The 23,605-nt window shown below is 43.0% G+C and overlaps 2 protein-coding genes across 6 annotated transcripts in view; both read right to left on the bottom strand.

Annotated features, from left to right (window-relative positions):
- Window positions 1-5,582, bottom strand: part of Thsd1 (thrombospondin, type I, domain 1) — a 42,020-nt gene extending 36,438 nt beyond the window's left edge. For 3 of the 4 annotated variants that reach the window (XM_006509174.4, XM_030243688.1, XM_030243689.1), the window contains exon 1: window positions 14-5,582. The gene's annotated coding sequence lies outside the window, so the exon portion shown is untranslated. The remainder of the gene's footprint in view (window positions 1-13) is intronic. The other variant, XM_030243687.1, reaches the window with a different exon arrangement.
- Window positions 5,567-23,605, bottom strand: part of Vps36 (vacuolar protein sorting 36) — a 28,121-nt gene continuing 10,082 nt past the window's right edge. The window contains exons 4-14 of one of the 2 annotated variants that reach the window (NM_027338.2): window positions 20,739-20,853; window positions 19,654-19,743; window positions 18,577-18,663; window positions 16,219-16,251; window positions 16,054-16,131; window positions 14,848-14,982; window positions 12,960-13,025; window positions 9,944-10,008; window positions 9,311-9,395; window positions 8,232-8,308; window positions 5,567-8,121 (exon numbers count right to left, since the gene is read on the bottom strand). In NM_027338.2, coding sequence (NP_081614.1) covers window positions 8,028-8,121; window positions 8,232-8,308; window positions 9,311-9,395; window positions 9,944-10,008; window positions 12,960-13,025; window positions 14,848-14,982; window positions 16,054-16,131; window positions 16,219-16,251; window positions 18,577-18,663; window positions 19,654-19,743; window positions 20,739-20,853 — 925 coding nt within the window. In that variant the 3' untranslated portion in view covers window positions 5,567-8,027. The remainder of the gene's footprint in view (window positions 8,122-8,231; window positions 8,309-9,310; window positions 9,396-9,943; window positions 10,009-12,959; window positions 13,026-14,847; window positions 14,983-16,053; window positions 16,132-16,218; window positions 16,252-18,576; window positions 18,664-19,653; window positions 19,744-20,738; window positions 20,854-23,605) is intronic. The other variant, NM_001368379.1, reaches the window with a different exon arrangement.

Below are 23,605 nucleotides of genomic sequence, written 5' to 3'. Positions count from 1 at the left end.
GGATTTCACATACCTGGTCAGCCTGGACTGTACAAACGAGAGCCTGTTCCTGGAGGCAGACTGTGGGCGAGGCACTACATACAGAGCAGCAGCGGAGCTCTTGCTTAGCAAGTTGGTGAGGGGGAGCCAATGGTTGGCTTGTAAATTTCGCCTCAAGTTTGGAGATTATGCCAGTTGCAGAAAGTTGATCTTAAAAGACAGCGCAGTCACTTAGATGCCATCAAAGGTCAAGTTTTTCTAGGGAGTAATCAACCAAGTGACCAAGGAAGTTCTCACTGCCGTCAATACGATCTGCTCTGTCATTCATCAGCTCAAGGTAGGATCCCTTTCAAATTCGTGCCTGCCATATGAACATCAGATAGTTCCTGGGACTATTGGTTTTGAAAACAAAAAACAAAATGCAATTTAAAAAAATCTCAATGGAAGCGCCTGTGTAGAGTTCAGCGGGTAAAGTCTTATGGTCGCACTTGGTGATTCCAGGTAGCCCTGAGTTGCCCAATCCCAGCTTTCCTCTGCAATAAAAGGAATATAGCAGTTAAAGTTTTGTGGGGAGTCAGTGAAACACAAAAGGCACCTTGCTCTGTATTAACCTTCCCAAGGACACTCTCACCAAAAAAAGGTCACTTTTTGGTTGTGAGACTTAAATCTTACATGCATTTTAAAAATAGCAGCCTTGTCTCCTGAGAGGCTCTGCAGTGCCTGACAAATACAGAGGTGGATGCTCACAACCATCCATTGGACGGAGCACGGGGTCCCCAATGAAGGAGCTAGAGAAAGTACCCAAGGAGCGGAAGGGGTCTGCAACCCTATAGGAAGAACAATATGAACTAACCAGTACCCTCCAGAGTTCTCTGGGACTAAACCACCAACCAAAGAAAACACATGGTTGGGACTCATGGCTCTAGCCGCATATGTAGCAGAGGATGGTCTAGTCGGTTATCAATGGGAGGAGAGGCCTTTGGTCCTGTGAAGGTTCTATACCCCAGTGTAGGGGAATGCCAGGGCCAGGAAGCGGGATTGGGTGGGTTGGTGAGCAGGGAGAGGGGGAAAGGGGTGGGGGTTTTCAGAGGGGAAACCAGGAAAGGGGATAACATTTGAAATGTTAAAAAAACAAAATGTAATAAAAAATCCTTTAAAAAATGTATCAGCCTTATTGAAATGTCTCATCATTTTAAATTATAGTTCATGAGAAACTGACTATCCTGGCTAGTTTTATGTCATCTTAACACAAGCTAGAGTCATCTGAAACCTCAATTAAAAAAAAATGCTTCCATAAAAATCACACTATAGGCAAGCCTATATAGCTCATTTCCTTAATTAGTGATTGATGGGCCCATTGTGGGTGGGGCTATCCCTAGGCTGATGGGTCTGGGTACTATGAAACAGCAGACTGAGCAAGCCAGTAAGCAGCACCCTCCGTGGCTTTGCATCAGCTCCTGCCTCCAGATTCCTGCTATGATTTACCTCAGTGATGGACTGTACTGAAATAAGCCCTTTTCTTCCCACACTGCTTTTGGTCATGGCAATAGAAACACCAACAAAGACCCTGTATTACTGTCTTTATGAGACAAACATGATATAAATCTTTTCTGAAATAAAGGTAACATCAGAGGAAGGACAGTGGTAGGACCTCAGGACTGAACTCAAACTGGCTTTCACCATACACTGAATGCTGGCTAGGAAGATAGCTCAGTGGAAGCGCACTTAACCTAGCATGTGCAGGGCCAAGTTCCCCTACTCACTGAACTCTTTGTGAGTCAGCGAATATTCTAGTGACCTGTGCAACTATAAAATGTATACTCTTAATAACCACCTGTATACAAATGTTCTTTACTTTAATAAGCAATGATCTGGAAATCATAACGATTTCACATCAGGACACAAGGGAGAACATAGATGACCCAATTTTCACCTGATAATAACAGCTTGTGAAATCAGGATCTTACGTGTGAGCAATCTGACTTTTCCTCTTATGTTGTGGGTACGGCTCATGCCTTAGAATTTGAGCAAGGCAAGGCAGATCTCAGACAGGCTGAGCTGGTTGAGAAGCCTCCTGGAAGGACGGACCTGTTGACCCGAAAGTCACCTAGTGAATTTTAACAATTAGAAGTGTCCTGAGTGCATTCGGTGATGTTGGACAGTGAGGAGTCAAAGCAGGTGTCACATGATTGGCTGTAGGGACTGGAGGTTGTGAGTGAATGTGTGTTCGGATGGGCACAGCCTGTCAACAACTCCAAAGCCAACTGTCTTGTCATAATTTGGCAAAGCTGTTACCCATATGGGTCAGGCTCCAGAGGAATGGCAAAGCTCTCCTCGGGAGCCTGAATACGAGTACTTATGAGTAACTGATCAGTGTGTGCAAAGACCAGCCACTGCAGCTTCCTCCTCCAGATGTCTAAGAGATGAGACTAGAGACTAAGAGTAGCTAACTCCTCCTACTGTGCTAATAAACGTTCTGAGGTTCTGGGTTGTGATGGTGGCAGTGGTCACAGAGCCAGCTGATCCTAGCTTCACAAGACATGTTACCTGTGCATGTGTGTTTCACAGTATATGTTATCTGTGCATGTGAGCTTCATGGTACATGTTATCTGTGCATGTGTGTTTCATGGTACATGTTATCTGTGCATGTGTGCTTCATGGTACATGTTATCTGTGCATGTGTGTTTCATGGTACCTGTTACCTGTGCATGTGTTTCATGGTACATGTTATCTGTGCATGTGTGTTTTACAGGACATGTTACCTGTGCATGTGTGCTTCACAGGACATGTTATCTCTACATGTGTGCTTCACAGGACATGTTATCTGTGCATGTGTGCTTCATGGTACATGTTATCTGTGCATGTGTGTTTCACGGTATGTTATCTGTGCATGTGTGCTTCATAGGACATGTTATCTGTACATGTGTTTCATGGTACATGTTACCTGTGCATGTGTGTTTCATGGTACATGTTATCTGTGCATGTGTGTTTCACAGTATGTTACCTGTGCATGTGCTTCATGGTACATGTTATCTGTGCATGTGTGCTTCACAGTACATGTTCTCCATGCATGTGTCTCCTTTCCTCATTCCCCCGCCACCCCTAGCCAGGGTTCTGGAACCCGAGCTGCCTAGGATACGACAACTGGCAATCTTGGAACTTAAAGAAACTCAGTATTTTCCTGTGGCCTCAAAGCTAAAAGAACAAGATAAAACAGAATTAAATATATAGGGAAGACAGCAACTTTTACAAGCTTTAAAAATAGAGTTATATATCCAGGAAACAGGCTTTTCCTGTTGCAGGTTAGATGGTGCAAGGTTTGATATGACTTAGGCTATTATGGGTGAACGGATGTCAGTGAGGAATGGAAGTCTGGACAGATCAAAGCACACATCAGAAACAAGATGGTCTTCATGCGTAGGTCTGCCTCTTCAGCTTACCAGACAACTTCTGCCTTTTGAGGTGAGGCATTATCAAGCTCTTCTACAAAGCTCCAAAGCCTGGCATCCGGGCAGTGGGCTCCAGGGAGCAACCACTGGCAACAGGACATGTTTGGGCATCTGTGGGAACTCACTTGCCAACAACTCCAAAAGAGGTAACCCATTCTCAGCACCAGGCTTTCCACTTGTTATGCCACACACCTGAGTCATAGAACAGGGAGGCCATCAGGTTGGTACTCACTTGGACTCTTCATTCCTACTTCCAGAACACTGGGATGCTCTATGCATGCGACCAGAGAAAAGGAATCACCAATCTCATTGAGCTGTGAACCCTGGCAAGGCATGTCCACTGGTCCAGTAGTGGCTCAACCGTCATGGGAGTAACCAACCACCTTCTGTGTAGATTTAAGGCCTGCTCTACAAGTTCAAACCCTTCCCTGGTACTGTTATCAATCTTAAGAACCTGTAGCTAGACAGGTCATAGGCCCCAGGGGAGAGCTTACTACTATTACTCTACTAAGTGAACACAGTATTAAAGTGTTCCTAGTGACTTATCATGATGCCCATAGATGCACGTCTCAGCCCTCATCAGAGATGCTTCTTTCAGAAGTAGACGGCAATTAACAGAGACCCACAACTGTTCATGGTGCAGAGAGTAAGAGACTGGGATTCTCAGCCCTAAACATGACATCTACATCATATCCCCTCCTCCCAGGGTTATAGGGTCATAGCAGAAGCGGGGATAAAAGACTGTAGGAGTCAGAGGCAGAGGATGGATATAAGGAAATAATGTTGCCTGGATATAGCAGGGCAGTTGCACATATGGATTCACATCAGTTGAGAATGCACAAGATCTATATGTACAAGATCGGCACAAGCTCAAGCCAGCCCAGACCTCAGCATGGTGACGGGAGTTGGGTATCAGGTCCCACCCCTGGCAATCTATAGCTGCTGGGAGGAGAGTCAGTTTTCTTTAAGGTTACAGCCCCTGATGGGTTAATTATCCTTCAGGAAGGGGCTATACATCTAGGAGTATATGAGGCACAGAAACTATATTTGATGGGTTTTAAGGAGAGAGAGAGAGAGAGAGAGAGAGAGAGAGAGAGAGAGAGAGAGCAGGAAAAGAGGGGGTTGGATCTGGGAGGAAAAGGAGAAGGTGAGATTATGATTGAAACATACTATATGAAATTCTCACAGAACTAATAAGGAAAAAATTACAAAATAAAATGAGGTTCCTTAAACCAGGCGTGACAGTACACACCTGCAATCTCTACCTTTAGTGTAAGTTGCTTCTGTGGCTGTTTTGCTAATGAGGCCATCTTCTCGGAGTTTCTTATGTAAAATTATAAAATGAATTGTAAAAAATAAAGTCTTTTTAGCTAAATGGAATGAGAATTAAAGATAAAGTGCAGCACGTTATCATTAAATGTATGTGCCAGCACACACACACACACACATACACACACACACACACACAAACACATTATATATATCAAGATCATTTATTCAGTAAATATTTGTTGAATGCTTACTGTGTGGCAAACCTTGTCCTGACTCTGGGGAATACCCATGAACAAGTCGGGGAAAACCTGCCTTTGTTAAGCTTGCCCTCTGCGTCTATCATAAAGGACTGACAACAGATTTGCCTAAGTCCAGCTACAGCTATTGGCCAAAAGAGCACTGTACACATCTAAACAGTGTAAGTGCTGCTAAGAGTCCACTGTTGGCATGCACATCATCATATGCTGCATTTACTGTATGCATGATAAATTTAAATTCATACCTACATGTCATTTCCCAGGAGTCACACTGCCAGACCATAGAAGCAAATCTATTGGCAATTTAAGAGAGACCTGTTGAGTCCTTCTGAGCGTGCTTGATTTTGACTTTAGGCAAAGTTTTCAAAACCTAGTCACCTAACAAGCTGTGACTCCACTGTACCAAAATAAAGATGCAGGGATCGTTGCGCAAAAGATAACCATTTTAAGTATTTGCCTCTGAAAACGCTGAGCACACATCCTGGTCAGCTTAGTCTAGTAACCGGGAACATGAGGTAACACATCCGCATGAGTGCACACACACACACACACACACACACACACACACACACACACACACTTGGTCCACAGTGAGGTCTGAATCAAGAGTTATGAAAATGCTTGTAACTTGTTTCCCATTTTTAAAGATAACTAGATTATAAAAATCTCAAAGACAACCAATAAGCAATGCTTAATTATAAAACAGAAAAATTCCCACATTGGCTTAGTGTGACTGAACGTTTATCATTTGCATGTATCTTACAGAAAGTTTAAAAAGAACATCAAGTTAAGAAAATCGGTTTAAAATTTTACAGCAATTTTACTATATATACATCAATGCAAATCACCTAACCCTGAAAAGAGTCTTCAGTTATACAATGTAAATTAATTTTCTTGACAGTGACTAAACTATTCATTATCAGATATTTACATACTCACGCTCCTGAGAGCAAAGTCAGGAAAAAAATTACAGTGATGAGCACCAAGAGCAGGGCATTTGTCCGCCCGGGGCTTGATTGGTTTGTATTTAAGCACAGCCAGTACCAAAGGACCCAGCGGCACACTGGGCAAGAAAAGAAGCGCCAGAAGGGCAAACCAACAACAGCAACAAACCCAAACAATGTTCTTTCTTTCTTTCTTTCTTTCTTAAATCCATGTGACTTTTCCAAAGTATGTTTATGCCACTTCATCAGACTCTTTTTTTGTTAATCTGCTGTCACACTGAATAAACAGATGCAGTATGTTTGTGGTGGTGAAGCCACAAGCTAGATCCATTGGACTCTACAACCCAAAAACCTTACAACCAATCCAAGTGCTAAAACAGATTATCAGTGACCTGTGGATTTTAAGATCCTTAGTTTGACAAGAGGAATGTGCGTGCTTGCGTGTGTGTGTGTGTGTGTGTGTGTGTGTGTGTGTGTGCAGCAGGGCCATGTGATAGACTACGTGTATCCCACAGAGAGCCGAGACACACTAATAAACTGACACTGGTCTACCCAATCCTTAGAAGATTTGGGTAGCCAACACTGAATTAACCCTCAAGTAACCCTGAGATAAACAATGAGGTGATTAGGGAAGACCTAAGGTCACCACAACCAGTGACAGACTGGAAAACCCACACAAAAGGCCTTGGCCACAGCGGGCTCGAGATACTGGAGGACAGAGGCAAAGGCCATCACTGTCCAGGAAAGTGTCAGGGTAGGGCTCCCTGGCTTGCAGCTGAGGACACTGGCACTTCTCCACAGGGCATCTGCAGTAGCCTCCACCTCATCCAGACAGTGTCCTCAAACTCCCAGATAGTGTGCCTGCGCATCCCTCCCTGTGGCTCCAAGGCCACGCTATCACCACCCTTCCACCTCAGCTCAGCCTCCGAAAAGCACCTTCTGGCCTATGGGCTCCCTGAGTTTGAGGTAACGTCACCATGCTATACATATGAAGTCAGGCAACCTACTGAAAGCTCCAGCAATCTGGAGGTGGTACTAGCCAGGTTCTATTGTCAGCAATACTTATCGTCAGGTGCTTTCTCTACACGACCGTTAACATGTAGGGTGTAGAAGAAAGAAACATGCTGGCCTATGATAGGAATATGCGTCTGGTTGAGGCTGAGACTTCTTGGGAGACGAGAAAGGAGATCTGTTAGCCTTTCTGTTTCCTATTTCACACCCTTAGCTTCCATGCAGAAGAGTTCCTAAGGTCCTACGCCCTTCATGCCCTTCCAGAACCAGACCTTTCCGACTGCCCGACCTGTGATTACAACTCGGGGTGTGTCTATACAGCTCTTTAATTCCATTTCAAAATCCACATTTCTTAAACAAAATGATACTGCTGCAGGCTTTAAAGAATGCCACTCATGAAACTATCACTTAGAAACTAAACAGGACCTGAGGTGTAAATGCATAACAGGTCCTTGCTCCCTCCTTCCCCGGTGTGTGGGTGGTAGGTCTGAAGCCCAAGGCCTCTGCATCACAATCGAGTGCTCTCCACGTAAGCTGGACCTAGCCCTCTCCTTTTCCAAGGGTATTTTATTTGATCTGGTAGAGGCATGCCTAAGTCTGCTTCCAACGCCCCCAAGGAAGAGCCTGGTACGGCTTTCTGCAGTTTGATTTCAGTGCTGTTGATTCTTAAACTACAGTGTAGCTGTTGCTTCCTTCATGTGTGCCTCCAAGGATGGGCACATTAGATGTGGAGGAAAACATTTACAATTTGATGAGGTTTAGTCATGGCAAAATGATTACCTGATCTATCCAAACATGCAACTTCACATCTTCTTCCTCCAAGGACCTGAACTCAGGATCAAATTAATATCCACCATGTTTCAAGTTATATCCCAGGAGTTCTACACAGTATAGCATGACTTTACATGCATATTCATATTCATTTTTCTGTATTTTCCTGTATATACCCTAAGTAAGTTTCTGAGACCATATTTTGGGAGAGATGAAGAGTTTTATATTATACTGAGAAGTTCTAACACATTCTTGGTTTATTTGGGTTTATCTCTTAGCTCAGTGTCGTGAGACCTTGGCAAAATGCAAGCTTATTGACATAAAGCATTTCAGGTACAAAATTCTTAGTTCTGTGTCATAAATAAATTTGGATAAAACCGCAAGCCTTCCACGGAGTCGTCTCGGCAAAGGTGGCCCATCTTCTCTGCAAGGAGCAGCCTGAGAACAAAAAGAAAAAGCCCACAGTGATCTGCTCACTCAGAAACATATCACACACCATGGCGAGGGGCTACATCACACACCACGGCGAGGGGCAAGGGCTTCCTTACCTTTCTTTAGCCAGAAGGACAGACATTCCCACAAGCTTGGCAAACTCTTCGGATGTTAAGGACCCCCTTTCTGAAACCTAGTGGCAATTCGCAGTGGAAAACAAAACAAAGCAAACCCAAAATGAACAAACAAGAAAGCAAAGCAAGGGAGCACGATTACCTTAGTACACAGAGGGACACACAGTCAGCACATGCAGCAAACGTTTTACTCCATTTCCTCCTAAAACCCAAGTACCCACTACAAAACTAAACCTCTTTACTTCTAGATTGGCTTTAATGTGTATCAGTTTTTTGCCTGCCTGGAGGCACACCACACTTGTGCCTGGTGCCTTTAGAGACCAAAATAGGGGGTCAGATCTCCTAGAACTGGGGGTATGGATGGTTGTGAAGTACCATGAGGGTTCTGGGAACTGATCTAGGCCCTCTGAGAGAGCAAGTGTTCTTAACCACTGAGCCATCTCTCTAGTCCCATAGGGCTAAATTTAAGGTGATCGATTGTGTAGAAGTTGATGGACTCAGAACAAGTAGAGCCGAGGCTACATAACGCCGCGAAGCTGTTCATGATGAAGGAGGCCCTTTATGAAAACCTAGAATGCGAACACAGCAAACTCTGTGCATCACGCGCTTTGGAAGGGGGAGCACACAGAGTTATAATCAGGAACAGGAAAGAAAGTGACCTGAGAGCCTGTTCCCAGTGCTGAGCTTCAGCAAGAAAGCAAGCACCTTTGGCAGTTGTGTCTTAGAAACAGGGCGAGTGGATCTGGTGAGGAGGAGAGTGGGGAGAGCTGGGAGGAGAGGAAGGAGGGGAAACTGTGGTGGGGATGTATTGTATGAGAGAAGAATCTATCTTAATAATAATAATAATAATAATAATAATAATAAAGGTTAGAGAGACAAAAACTTCAAAAACTTTATGGATGCCGATTAAATGAACACATCACTATCGATCACAAACCGTTAAACCTGTGAACGACTTTTTAGCAAAGATAAACTCAACAGTAAATCCTGCTTCCCGAGTTGCTATGCATTTAGATCTTTGTGACAAGCTCCAAGGACGGAAGGAAACGGGATTCACATACCGTCTCCAGGGCCGAGGCCACCATTTCCTCTTCCTTGTGAGTTTGAAGCTCAATTACCATGACACCACTGTCAAAAACCCGAAGCCTGGAAAACACAGAAGGGAGAACTGAGTGTGGGAGCCTCTAGGATGCTCAACCACAAAGGAGAGGCAAACCGTGTTCTACTTCATTTTATGCCCGAGCCTGAGGACAATAATACAATGTTTAAGCCATAATGAGCATGTGTAACCATGATGGAATTCAAGAATTCCAGAATTAGAATTAGCAGACAATAAAACACTGAGCTACAATCTACATAAGGTTTCTCTGGTTTGGGGTGATATTAGCCTGAGGAGAAGGAACATGCAATTCAGAACTGGCCGTGCACACCGCTGAAAGGTTCCTGAGTTTCCTCTTCAAGATCACATGAGTATGAATATGATCTATCCCAGGACTCACCCATCCCAATAGGATGAGGGCAAGAGGACGGCAGACACTGCCGTACCAGGTGAGCTCAGGCTACAGACGGCGTAACCTCAGGAGGCCCTGGTTTTGCTTGCCACACGCACAGTGGTAAGCTTAGGTAGGCTCTCAGGTCTGCTCTGTGGAGAACCATGGTTACAGTTGGCAAACTTCCCGTGCAGATTTCTTTACCTGATAGGCAATTTTAGCGCTTCCAGCATCTTGCACGCATTTACCAAATCTTCTGGCGAGAGCAACTATTGAGGAAAAGAAATCTGTTTACACGGAGAGTCAACAGAGTGGTCCTATAGAACTATAATAATCGCTAGAACAGATAAAAAGTCAATGACGTATGTGCAGTCATCTCACCCCTGAGCATATGCCCGGGGGTCTGCATCCGTCCATGAGACACTCGTATCCCATGGGCTACTGCTGCTTTATTCTCTATGGCAAAGACCTGGACTCAACCTACTTGTCCATCAGCAGACCAGTGGGTAATGAAACGTGGTGTGTGTGTGTGTGTGTGTGTGTGTGTGTGTGTGTGTATGTGTGTGCACTTAAATTACAACTAAAATGGAATATTATTCAGCTCTAAAGAAAAATAAAGTAATAGGTTTGCTGAAAATAGATGGACTTAGAATGTGTAAATATTAATTGAAGTCATATTCCTTGAAAAAATCCTACATGTTCTCTCATATGTGGGAGCTAGTCATTTGTGTGAGTGTGTGTCTGTGTGTGTAGAAATGTGTATGTGGGTACCATATAACAGGAGGAAAAAGAACGAGAAAGGCTAATCCAAGGAGCAAAGAAGAATCAAGGCGGATGATGGACACAGGTTATAAAAAGCAATCATTTTTCTAGTTATAATTTTGCCGTGGGATGTTTTGGTTTTGATGGTGGATAAGAATATAAACTATCCTTGCTACTGAAAGTGTAACAGTTAACATGAAGCCTCATAGCTTTTATCTTGAGTGCTGATTCTAGCTACAAAGGAGCTCTCGGAGGTGTACAGACTCTGGGTCTGGTTAATTTCGGTATGTTATGTTTTATTTTCAAGTTATTTTTTTAATAATAAAAATTAAAACACTTTTCATAAAGTGAAAAAAAAAAGTGTTGTTCACCCGGTACTGCAGGTAACTCAATCATAAGGCAAAAAAGGATAAACAAAGAAGCCAAAGACTCCACTGGACTGCCCAACACAAATGCAGTGCGGGCCACAAGCATGGCTTCACAGTTTCTAGGACCCACATAAAAATCAAACAAAAAGGGGCTGGGGATGCAGCTGAGCAGTGGATCCCTAGCCTAGTGTGGGAAGGCTCCGGGCTCACACCCCAGTTCTGTAGTAAACACAACAACGATGCTGTCTGACATGGCTGCTGCCCTTCATTTACTTTACCCTTGTATTGTAAATCACAACGTAACATGGAGCCACCAGTGGCTTTTGTTCTAGATAGCGTAGTCTTAATAAATCATCACTGTGGGAGACACCTAGGGTTGAGTCACATGGGATGGCTCCAGAGCCAGCCAAGTCTAAGTACAAAACTGGCCAAACTGCTGTCTCCAGGTGACCTCAATCAAATTATTTACACCTTAATTTCCTCATCCTCCAATTATCTTCAAGGTGAGGACAGTAAAAGTAGCTGTGTCACTGAGTCACTGAGGGTAAGTGAAGAAACAGGCGGTATGTGCCGATGGACAACCGTGTGTCTGGTGACGTGAGGACAGCTGCCTGGGAGAGGGTTGGAAGGACACCCATGAGTCATATGAAGTGACTGCCAACACAAGTCTGCACTGGACTGCGGGGCATCACGAGACCAGGAAAGAGTCTGAGGCCAACGCACCTAAGACTAAGGGACTGGCTAAGGGATCTAAAGGACAGCTCTAGCTGACTCACAGCCCAGGGAGTGAGGCGGCTTTGTCAGAGGTAAGCCCCGAGAGAACGGCTTCCACTCGTTCCAGTGCAAACACGGAGCGTAAGCTGACGGGCATCTCTCACTTCCAGGCAGCAGACCTGAGGTCCGAGATGGTGAAGTGCACCACGCAAGGCTGCTCAGCGGTCACTGGCAAAACCAGGGACAGAATCTAGTCCTTGGGCCCCAGGTCAACCTTTTTTCTCTCACCACTTCTGAAAACCGCCTCGACGGTCACAGCCTTCTTCAATGTGCACTCACTAGAGAGGGGAGCTTTAGTAAACGATCGTGTAAAAACGCCCTTCTTATACCTCTCCTGGGCATATATCCAGAAGAAGCCCCAACTGGTAAGAAGGACACATGCTCCACTATGTTCATAGCAGCCTTATTTATAATAGCCAGAAACTGGAAAGAACCCAGATGCCCCTCAACAGAGGAATGGATACAGAAAATGTGGTACATCTACACAATGGAGTACTACTCAGCTATTAAAAAGAATGAATTTATGAAATTCCTAGCCAAATGGATGGACCTGGAGAGCATCATCCTGAGTGAGGTAACACAATCACAAAGGAACTCACACAATATGTACTCACTGATAAGTGGATACTAGCCCAAAACCTAGGATACCCACGATATAAGATACAATTTCCTAAACACATGAAACTCAAGAAAAATGAAGACTGAAGTGTGGACACTATGCCCCTCCTTAGAAGTGGGAACAAAACACCCATGGAAGGAGTTACAGAAACAAAGTATGGAGCTGAGATGAAAGGATGGACCATGTAGAGACTGCCATATCCAGGGATCCACCCCATAATCAGCTTCCAAATGCTGACACCATTGCATACACTAGCAAGATTTTACTGAAAGGACCCAGATGTAGCTGTCTCTTGTGAGACTATGCCGGGGCCTAGCAAACACAGAAGTGGATGCTCACAGTCAGCTAATGGATGGATCACAGGGCTCCCAATGGAGGAGCTAGAGAAAGTACCCAAGGAGCTAAAGGGATCTTCAACCCTATAGGTGGAACAACATTATGAACTAACCAGTACCCCTGAGCTCTTGACTCTAGCTGCATATGTATCAAAAGATGGCCTAGTCGGCCATCACTGGAAAGAGAGGCCCATTGGACACGCAGACTTTGTGTGCCCCGGTACAGGGGAACGCCAGGGCCAAAGGGGGGGAGTGGGTGGGTAGGGGAATGGGGGTGGGTGGGTAAGGGGGACTTTTGGTATAGCATTGGAAATGTAAATGAGCTAAATACCTAATAAAAAAAAAAAAAATGCCCTTCTTACCTCCATTCCTCGGGCCCGGTTCACTAGACAGTACACCTCTGTGAGGGACATTATTCCCCCACGCTCCTGTTTAAATAGGAGAGAACAACAAGCGTTTAGCACTTCTTAACAGAGATCATAATCTAAGTGCAACCACAAATCAGAACACTGCTTTCCTTTACAAAGCTCTTTTTATACACCAGAGAGCCTATTGTCGTACTTTGTAGTGTTTCAAATTCTATATGTGGACTTTAATATCATTTAAATGAAGAGAACTATACTGTGTTTCAAAAGGCATACTTAGTCTTTCTGATTGCAGATACGTGATTCAGATGAAGAAAGATCTGAGAATTTAGGGGCCACGAGTGTCGCTGCCACAGCCACACTGATGAGCACTGGAAGCACCCAGGAGGCCAGAGTAACACTGGCAACATGTGTCACTATTGGGTAAGCTTCAATAAGCATGGCGCTGGCTAACTCAGGAACAGTGGGATGAGACAGAGCCACATGAGGCGGAGAAGGGGCTAGCCTCTGCCACATTCTCAGCCTTGTGACACCAGCCGGTGAGCAGACGCGGGTAGATAAGCCTGGAGCCACCCCATCCCGGGCAAGCACACAGAGGCTATGGCAGGCCTGGAGAACCTCCATGATTGTTCAGTATGAGAGCCCAGAAGAGAGCAGGAGGTACTGGGGGCCACGTGGCCTGGTGGCTTGAAGCCTCACAGAGGAAGGGTCATTGAATGCTAACAAAATTTAATGTTTTAATTCATTTTACTTAGTAAAGGAAGAAAGTAAAGAATTAAGGGATACCAAGATTTTACAAGCCCTAATGAACAACATATTTAGTAAGGACCGTCAATGGGTGCTATCTATCTATTTATCTATCTACCTACCTACCTACATACCTACATACCTATGTATATCTCACTATATATTTACATGTGTGTATACATATAAAATAGACAGATAGTACATACCTACTGATAGAAATGTACAAGCTGGGCGGTGGTGGCGCACACCTTTAATCCCAGCACTTGGGAGGCAGAGGCAGGCGGATTTCTGAGTTTGAGGCCAGCCTGGTCTACAAAGTGAGTTCCAGGACAGCCAGGGCTATACAGAGAAACCCTATCTCGAAAAACCAAAAATAAATAAATAAATCTTTTAAAAAATTAGTTTACAGGAGTCCTCCATTACTATAGGCGTTAGAATAGTTACATATAGGATGACCTGAAATCTGCTTTAAAGTAATTCAAAGCAGAGGGTGATTTCCTGATGAAACCAGATGACGGGCACATAGGGATTTGCTATATGACTTATTTTGGCATATATCTAAAACACCTCCTTAACAAAGTACACTACACAGCTACCAGCAGTCCATTATAAAGACTAGACATGGAGCCAAGCACGATGGAGCAAGCCTTTAACCTCAGCTCTGAGGAGGCAGGGGTGGGCAGATCTCTCAAGGCCAGTCTGGTCTACAGAATCAGTGCCAGGACAGCCAGGGCTATGGATACGGCCGGATGTGGTAGTTCATGTTTATAGTCCCAGCCCTTAGAGAGTCAGAGATAGGAGGATGGTGAGTTCAAGGCCAGCTTGGGCCAAACAAGATAGTCTAGAGAGACACTTATTTAGACAGAAAAGGAGCTTTTGAAAATAGGAAAAACTTCTCATCAAACAAACTTTCAAAACGTATAAACATCTGAAATGGAAATTGAAAGCTATTTTGAAGATTATGGTCAAAAGCTAATTAATAGGTATAGTAATCTAATTTAATATTTCTGGAAGAAAAAAAAACTATTGCCATTTAATGTTTAATGTTTAATGAACAAAACAGGCTCTTGAGATTTCTGATGACATGAAAAGAACTCAGCACAGTTTTGAACGTATGCTGGGGTTTGGCTTTACCTACCTCCAAAGGTGCCTGCAATATTCCAGCCAGCTGTTTGGCCAGCTGCATGTGGTACTGTGTGCCGGAGCCATAGGTTTCTCTGGTGACTGGGTTGGCTATTCCCATACTCAGCAGGTACGACTTAAACCTGATGGTCTACAAGAGAGGGGAGGAGTGTACCAGTAGACTGTAAGATTAGTCTCTCCTCACAACATTCCTCATCATAAACTCAATGTGGCTCAGTTATTTCTCTATATAACCATGTCTTCTCCTGTGCTTCCATGCTGTGAACAACCAGGCAGTGAACTTCCTAGTTGTCCCTTGAACAAATCTAGTTATTTCTCCTTCCTTCTATCCCAATCTACCATACCGTTTACTTTCAAAGTTTTATGTGAGAGGAAATGAGGTAACAATTATGCTATTTTTAATGCTAACCAAATGCTAAAACTAAAAACTTACAAAGGAGAAATGGATATGACCAGATTGTGGACAAACTTAAGAAAGCAGGGGGCTGGAGAGATGGCTCAGTGGTTAAGAGCACTGACTGCTCTTCCAGAGATCCTGAGTTCAATTCCCAGCAACCACATGGTGGTTCACAACCATCCGTAATGAGATCTGGCGCCCTCTTCTGGGGTGTCTGAAGACAGCTACAGTGTACTTACATATAATAAATAAATAAATCTTAAAAAAAAAAGAAAGCAGGCATCAAAAACATTGGTATGAAACAGTTACTCTTTAGACATTTCAATAGCTTTATTTTCTACACTGAAATACTCTTGAGTCCTTGTAGAACTAGCAAAACAAGAGGATGACCTGTTTCACCTTAGCATTTTCACCTGCAAGTGCTAAGAACACTACACTAACGAAGCAGAGCCACTGAGGTGACTCAATGGGCAGCTGTGCTCCCCACCAAACCTGACCACCTGAACTCAGTGCCCAGGACCTCCGTGGTGGAATGGGGAGAACCAATTCTTGCAAGTTGTCCTCTGACTGACTACATGAGTGCTGTGACACAGCTTGCCCAAATGAATGAATGGATGGATGAATGAATGAATGAATGAATGAATGAATAAATAAATAAATGTAATAATAATAATTAGAAGGCAGTAAACTGTGAGAAGTCACAGACATGGCTCGGTGGGAGGGGGAGAGAACTGGTCAACCTCAAGGACAGCACTGCGCTCCATCTGATGTTTAACCCTGCAAAGATAAGACAAGCCCCCTCACCTCATCCTCTGTGACATCGCCTTGCTTCTCTTTAATCTTATTAGCGATTGATTTGGATAACTCCACCATTTCCTTAGCCTGGACAGAGAAAAGACGAAGAACCTTCTAAGAAAATATACATCCGCGATCATCACGACTGAGTGTGAGTGGGTATGGGACACATACCTTAATCATCAGCTTGCTCAGGTCTTCAAAGGCCTGAAATGAGAAACGGGGTTTGCGATGCAATCATTTTAAGGAATTAAGATGTTTTAAGGCGATGATGCAAACAGAAATTTTTCTTACAAATATCAATTTATTATTAATTATATAAGCAACACATCTGCCTCATTTTAAAAATCTACGCTAAGAAACTGTGAACTTCCTCAAACTACTACCAAATTTTTCATAGATTATTATTTACTGTTCCTAGATACATAAGAAAATCTGGACCTGGGGTGTGGTTCAGTGATAGAATGCTTTCCTGGCATCTGTGAGGCCCTGGGTTGTGCCATTGCTAACACACACACAAAGGCACAGAAACATTGAGTTAAAAAATCACTGTTTTTTTGTTTGTTTGTTGTTTTTGTTTTTTTCCCTGCTAGGAGATTAAAAAACAAAACAAAACAAAACAAACAAACAAAACACTGTATAAAGCTTTCCAAGTTGAAAATGACAATACTCTGCTGCAGAAATTTTTGTTTTGTTTTGTTTTGACATAATTATTTTGGTTGAAAAGCAGGTATGACTTGACAGAGCCTTAGCCTCTGAACCATGACACTCACAGTTTTGCACGCAGTGGCTACTGCACAAAAAGCATGAGAATGCCACCTGAACAGATGAAACAAAACCACTATAGCAAGTGTCTACTCCAAGGGCTTCCTCAAACTGATTCAGATACGCTTCTAATAAATTATTTCAGGTTATTGAAAATAACTGCAGAATTTCTCAACTCTCACTTAGATGAGCACAGATACCTATGTTTTTTTGAATACCAATTAAGAACTTGTCATTAAATGAAAACTCAGTCCACACACTGCTCTGACACACAGCTGTGGCTCTGATCAGCTATGCCAATCTGCAGGAAAGTACCCCCGCCTGCAAATTTTTTTTTTTCTTTTACTCAAAGAATAGTGTAAGAATAGTCATGTAAGATCCTTATGGGCAGCTCACTAAGCTAACACTGAGAACAAAAGGAACGTGCACACACCTCACAGGAATTTCCTCAGATAAACAAAGGCTTAGGCACCGGGTTCTTATCAGCAAGGGCCAGCAGATGCAGGAAGCCCTTTGTGGGAGGCTCCGGGCACCAGCCATGAAACTGAGTCAATGCTAACATTTAAATCACACACCAACCTAGTTTTCAAAACTAGAACAAAGACACAGGGTGCAATCTTGGATTTTTGCACGGACTACACAAACTATTCATAGATTTATTTTACTTGTGTAAGTAAAATCAGTATGAGAAATCCCTGTTGTATATTTTCAAAAATACTAAAATTCTGAGTGTACACAGAATACATCCTTTATCAGTTGTGTTCAATAAAATAAATGTAAATATCACAGTGCCTGAAAAGAACTGGCTACAAAGCACAAACAAAAGATTCCTTGCTTTTGTTTCTATTACTATTATAATCTATAGAATCCGTAAGCTATAAAAGGTGTGGGTAGGCATGTAAAATAAAAACTTAAGCTAGACAGACCCACACGCCCATCCAAGTAGTATGTCCCCCAGTTTGTTCTACCTTCACATGACAACTTTCCATTTCAACTGTGTGGAAAGGGCAGCTGTCTAAAGGCACAGGTACCTGTGTGCTGGTCTGGTCTGCAGCGACTGCAGCCCCTGCTCTGGCCATTTGTTCATTGCATGACTGACCACAGATGTCTGAGTTTTCTGTCTCAGTACTAGAGATTGTAGACCTCTGCATAGCCTGCCCTTCTGCCTGGTGATGCCAACACCTATTCATCTTTCTGGTCTTCAATCCCATCTTCCTGTCTTTAACGAGTCTTCCTTGTCCCCCACAGACGTTAAGGGCCATGTCATGGGTCTTTTCTGAGTCCTGACTTCTCTCTTTACAAGGTGTGTGGTGATGTCAATAGCACCAGTTTGCCCGTCTACCCAGTCTGCCCCCACAGTAATCACAGCTCCTCATGTAGGTCTGCAGTGTGGATAACAAGAACTATTTCCTAAACAGATCAGGCTCTGCACAGAATATGATGTCTGTGGAGAATTCATTAAGGTGTGAGAACCCATGAAAATGAAAATAACTTCTTGAAATGGAATAATTTATTTCATAATTTAAGAACTTTATTTTGAGCATCTCAACAATCTCCAGAAAAAAAGGAAATCAAAGAATGGAAAACAGGTCACTATTCCAAACCCTCTCTGAAAGTGTGAGCACAAAGGGAAAACAATGTTAAAATAAGCCAAGCTGAGGGAGATCTGTAGGAAACGGGAGACCACGGAGCTGTAGGCCTGCTAAATATATTCCAAATTACAGAACGGAACCCGCCAAAAGCTGGAAGAGGATGTTTAAGGATTACCTCAGAAATGTTTTTATCGGTTTCTTTTCTTTTTTCTTCAAGTTTCCTTTCAATACCTACAATTCCAACAGCTCTTACTCTTCCTGGCTGGGGAAAAAAAAAACAATAGAAAAAACAAGTAGCTCATAAAACACACAAAACGGGAAGGAAACAAAACCCTCTGTAAACTACACTGAGTTTTCAAAGGTGGGGAAGAACCCACAAAGGAGGCAGCATGCAACTGCAGCCCGCTTCCCTTCAGCATGCAACTGCAGCCCGCTTCCCTTCAGAACACTTTTCTCTTTCTGGTTGCACATAATGACCTTCAAATATTAAGGGAAAACAATAACTTTATATCAATGGCATGCATGTTTTTCTTTGTATTTTGGGTATAGTTAGATTTCTTATTCTTTTTTTTTAGTCTTTGGAGATCTATCAGATATTAGATACTTAAGAACTTATCAAATGTATAAAACTAGCTAAAATCCTTGGAGTTGGCAAGCTCTTAAGCCATTTTCTCACACCTGGGGGCCTGTTCACAGTTGGGAGACTGATTCAGACTAATTTTTAGGAAAATTCATTTTTTTACAATTAGAACTCCACTGTTTTGTTTTTGACAACTTTGTGATCATAGAGAGTTCCTCTTCCTCCGCTTCTTCTTTCTCCTCCTCTTCCTCTTCAATTTTTTGTTTTTGTTTTTTTTTGGGGGGGGGTTGGGTTTTTTTGGTTTTTGGTTTTTGTTTTGTTTTGTTTTGTTTTGTTTTGTGTCAGGGTCTCTCTATGTAGCCCTGGCTGTCCTGGAACTCACCATGTAGACCAGTCTGGCCTTGAACTCAGAGAGATCTGCCAGCCTTTGCCTCCCAAATACTAGGTCTGAAGGTGTGGACTATCACAGAGCACATAGGCACAGAGATGAAAACACTGTACCAGCTGAGCCTGTGTCTCACACTCATGATCCCAGCTCTTGGGAGGCTCAGGTAGGAAGACCCCATTCAAGACCTGGGCCAGCAGGGCTATGCACAAGTTCTAGGCCATCCTGTCTTAAGAGCACAAACAAAAGGGAGATAGTACATTTACAAATAGCTTTAGAAAATATACCTGGGGTCCTTTATTTGTTTGTAGTGACTGGGAAACTGGCACAGTCTCCCATCTTCTCTGTGTCATTTCTTCTGATAAACGCCTGTAAAACTGCAATGCCCATGCGAACACTTGAGTCAAGTGGCAGCCATCACGTGCATACTATAAACATTCCTTTACCGCAAGGTTCAGTCAACAGTAACAAGACTGGACCCTCAGACACCAAAGGAAGTCAAAAGTTATGTTCTAGGATCAGTTTCAGGAAAAAACAAAGAAGTCAGAACACACACACACACACACACACACACACACACACACACACACACACACACACAGGAACTAGCCTTCTACATAGAGTGGAGCTCTCTCCCCACATGTGAGTGGAACTGAAGTGAATGCCCTCACTTTAAGCAATCCTACATATGTGGAACACTTTCAACCATTTTCCCACAAAAACAGCAGAGAATATAAAGTAAAACTTAGGGACAAGTCAGATACAGAAGCACACACGTAAATCCTGGTAGGAGGATCAGTTCTAGGTTACCCTCATCTATATAACAAATTCAAGGTCACTGTGGGCCACACTATACTCTGTTTCAAAAAACAGCATAAAACAAAACCAAATATCAGGGATAAAATGTGGCTAAGCTCAAAAAACAAACAAAAAAAATCAAATATGTTTTCTCAGTACAATGAAAACACCTTTGGGAAAGTCACTTCAACTGCATTTGTCTTAAGAACAAGTGTCCAGCAACTTCCTAATTAGGTCCTCTAAACCTGGACACTGGGGCCTCCTACTTGATCGTTCTCCGTAGGGAGTTAACCAACACCAGTTGCCTGCTGGTGAGCTTTCAGCTAGGTCAGGTTAACACCTTCCCATTATATGTTCATCAGCTAACCACTAAAGGCTTCCGGAGCCGTGGAGGGCCACCGCTTCCACCTTCAGATGTACCCACCCCCTCCTGCTTGTCAGTTTTGATAAGGATCAAAACACAATTTTGTTTGTTTGTTTAGTTAAAATCTGGCAAGCTTCTTAATACTGTCTTCTGCCACGCTAACATATAATCCAGACTTGCAAATCCAACTGCGCTCATGAGGGAGCTTACCTCAATCTGGCCATGTTCTTTGAAGGAGAGTCTGATGTAGGAGTTCTTACTGCTCTGGAACGGACCGGGCTCTTTGTTAGAAGGAGCTGGGTGCAGGTGAACCACGATTTTGGCGCTGATGAAACAGCAAAAATGTTGGCCATTTTAAAAATCACTAATTCTGTTCTTTACAACTTTTCATTTACTTGCTTATTTATGTGTTGTTTTGAGGTAGGATCTCACTGTGTAGCTCTGGCAAGCCTGGAACTTGCCAGTAGTCCAGGTTAACCTCCAACACAGAAACTCACCAGCCTCTGCCTCCACATGCTGGGATTGAAAGTGTGACCCACTACAACAAGCACTGTTTATTTAAGCTTCTTTAATATTTCCAATGACTCTTAAATTTGTATAAAAACACTGAATTTCCTAAAAGACACTCTCTTCTAATTTATATTCAGGATCATTAAGGCCTGCAAAAATAAAACTTATAAGATACGAACTAACAAAAAGAAAGCAGGCTGAGCAAGGCATCGGGAGAAATGCAGCAGGCGGCACCCCTCCACGGCCTCTGCACCACAGCCTCTGCGCCAGCTCCTGCCTCCAGGTCCCTGCCCTGTATGACTTCAGGTCTCTAATCAACCCTTTCCTCCATAAGTTAAAAAAAAAAGTATATGAACTGTTATTGGCTATATAAATGAAACAAAAGTATGGTTTTTAGAAATGAATTCAAAGTATGTTTTTGACTTTTTGAGTAGCTTATGGCTAGGCTTTCCACCTACACAGCCATCCCCTGAGTTTATAGGGGAGTATTGACTTCTACCAAAGCATTCTGCCTTACTTACTCGAAAACAACATGTGAAAAGTTATCTGTAAAACAGGCTGGTTGATATTTTATGAAAACCCATCCAAAGCTTGTTAGCGTCTACAGCGTCGTTTGTTGGAAAATGCCACCCAGGCAGCAATGACCTGGATACTATCTAGAAGTATACTATCTAGAAGGATACTATCTAGAAGACCCGACAGTAGAAACAGCTCTCAAAATACGGCAGACCTGGGAAGATGAGCTCTATCATGCTTGTGAGTAGTATCACCTTCAGGACATTAAATATACTCCCAGGCCTGCCTCACCGAGGTCTAGCCTGGAACACATGAACCACCCTTCCATGCACCCTGCCTCAAGCCCCACATTTAGAGATTAGAATAAGGAAAAACATCCTATGTCCATGGATTGGTAGAAGTAGCACTGTGCAAATGGCCATCTTACCAAAGGCTGTTTACAGATTCCACAAAATCCCAATCAAAATCCACGTCATTCTTCATTAAAACAGAAAACAAAACAAAACAAAACAAAAACACCAAACTATCCTGAAATTCAGATGGAACCAAAAAGGTCCCCAGATAGTCAAAAAAATATTGGGGGGGGAGCTTATGGAGAGGAGAGGTCACCATTCCAGATCTCAATATATATTACAGAGCCATAGTAATAAAGGCATTATGGTTCTGGCCCAAATACAGACATGTAGAGCAATGGAACAAAACTGAAGACCCAAACATATAACTTCAGCGATTTAATAGCTGGCAAAGATGTAAAAACCAGAAAAAAATAAAACCATAATTTGGAGAAAAGAAAACATCTTTAACAAATCTTCCACATGCAAAAGAATGAAATTAGACCCATATCTACCGCCTGTTAGAAAACTCATTCCAAACGGATCAAAGACCTAAATGTAACACACTAACTGCTGGAAGAAACATAGGCAGTACCCTCCATGATATGGGATAGCGAAGGACTCTGAGTAAGACTCCATTTGCCCAGGAATCAAGGCCAACAATTGACAACTAAAGAGTTTCTGCACAGCTAAGGAATCAGGTAGTGGTGGCGCACGCCTTTAATTCCAGGACTCAGGAGACAGAGCCAGGCGAGCTGAGTTTGAGGCCAGCCTGGCCTACAGAGCGAGTTCTAGGGTATGTAAGGCTAAGCAGAGAGACCCTGTCTCAAAAAAAAAAAAAAAAAAGCAAAATAAAAAAAGAATTAATCGTGTGAAGAGGAAGCCCCCAGAATGAGAGCGAATCTTTGTCAGCTGTACATCTGACAGAAGGATACTATCTCTCTATCTCTATCTCTCTATGTGTTCCCTCTGGTGACAAATGACCCATTCAAAAACCACACTTGGGATCTGAACAGAGATTCTCAAAAGAAGATAAATAATGCCTGAGAAATATCCTGCCAAAATGTTCATCATCCCTAGCAATTGGGGAAATGCAATCAAAAACAACTTTGAGATTCCATCCTACTCCAGTTAGACTGGCAAAGATAACTAACAGCTGACAACTAATGCTAGAGACGATACGGGGGAAAGCAAGCCTCGTTTACTGCTGTCGGGGATGTAATCTGGTGCAGCCACTCTGAAAATCAATGTGGAAAATCCTTTTTTACAAAAAGCTAGAAACCAATCTACCATATGAGCCAGATACATCACTCCGGCTTATTTCCACAGGACTGGACATCTTACTCTGCTTAGCCATGTTCATTACTGCTCTGATCATAGTACCTAGGACATGGAAACAACCTAAATGTCCTTCAGCCTACAGAGAAATAATGAAAACGTGGTACACATACACTATGGAGTACTCTAGCTGTAAAGAGAAAGGAGGGTGGGTAGGGGAGTGGGGGTGGGTGGGTATGGGGGACTTTTGGTATAGCATTGGAAATGTAAATGAGCTAAATACCTAATAAAAAATGGAAAAGGAAAAAAAAAGAATATGAACTAAGCAGAAAAAAAAAAAGAGAAAGGAGATCGGGAACTTTGCAGGTAAGTGGATGGAAGCAGAAAAGATCCTATCAATTGAGATAACGCAAATCCAGAAAGACAAATGTCACATGCTCT

The sequence above is a fragment of the Mus musculus genome, chromosome 8, assembly GCF_000001635.26.
Source record: "Mus musculus strain C57BL/6J chromosome 8, GRCm38.p6 C57BL/6J".
Taxonomy (NCBI): Eukaryota; Metazoa; Chordata; class Mammalia; order Rodentia; family Muridae; genus Mus; species Mus musculus.
The sequence above is the reverse complement of the archived record's forward strand: the minus strand, read 5'-3'. Positions and strand labels throughout refer to the sequence as shown.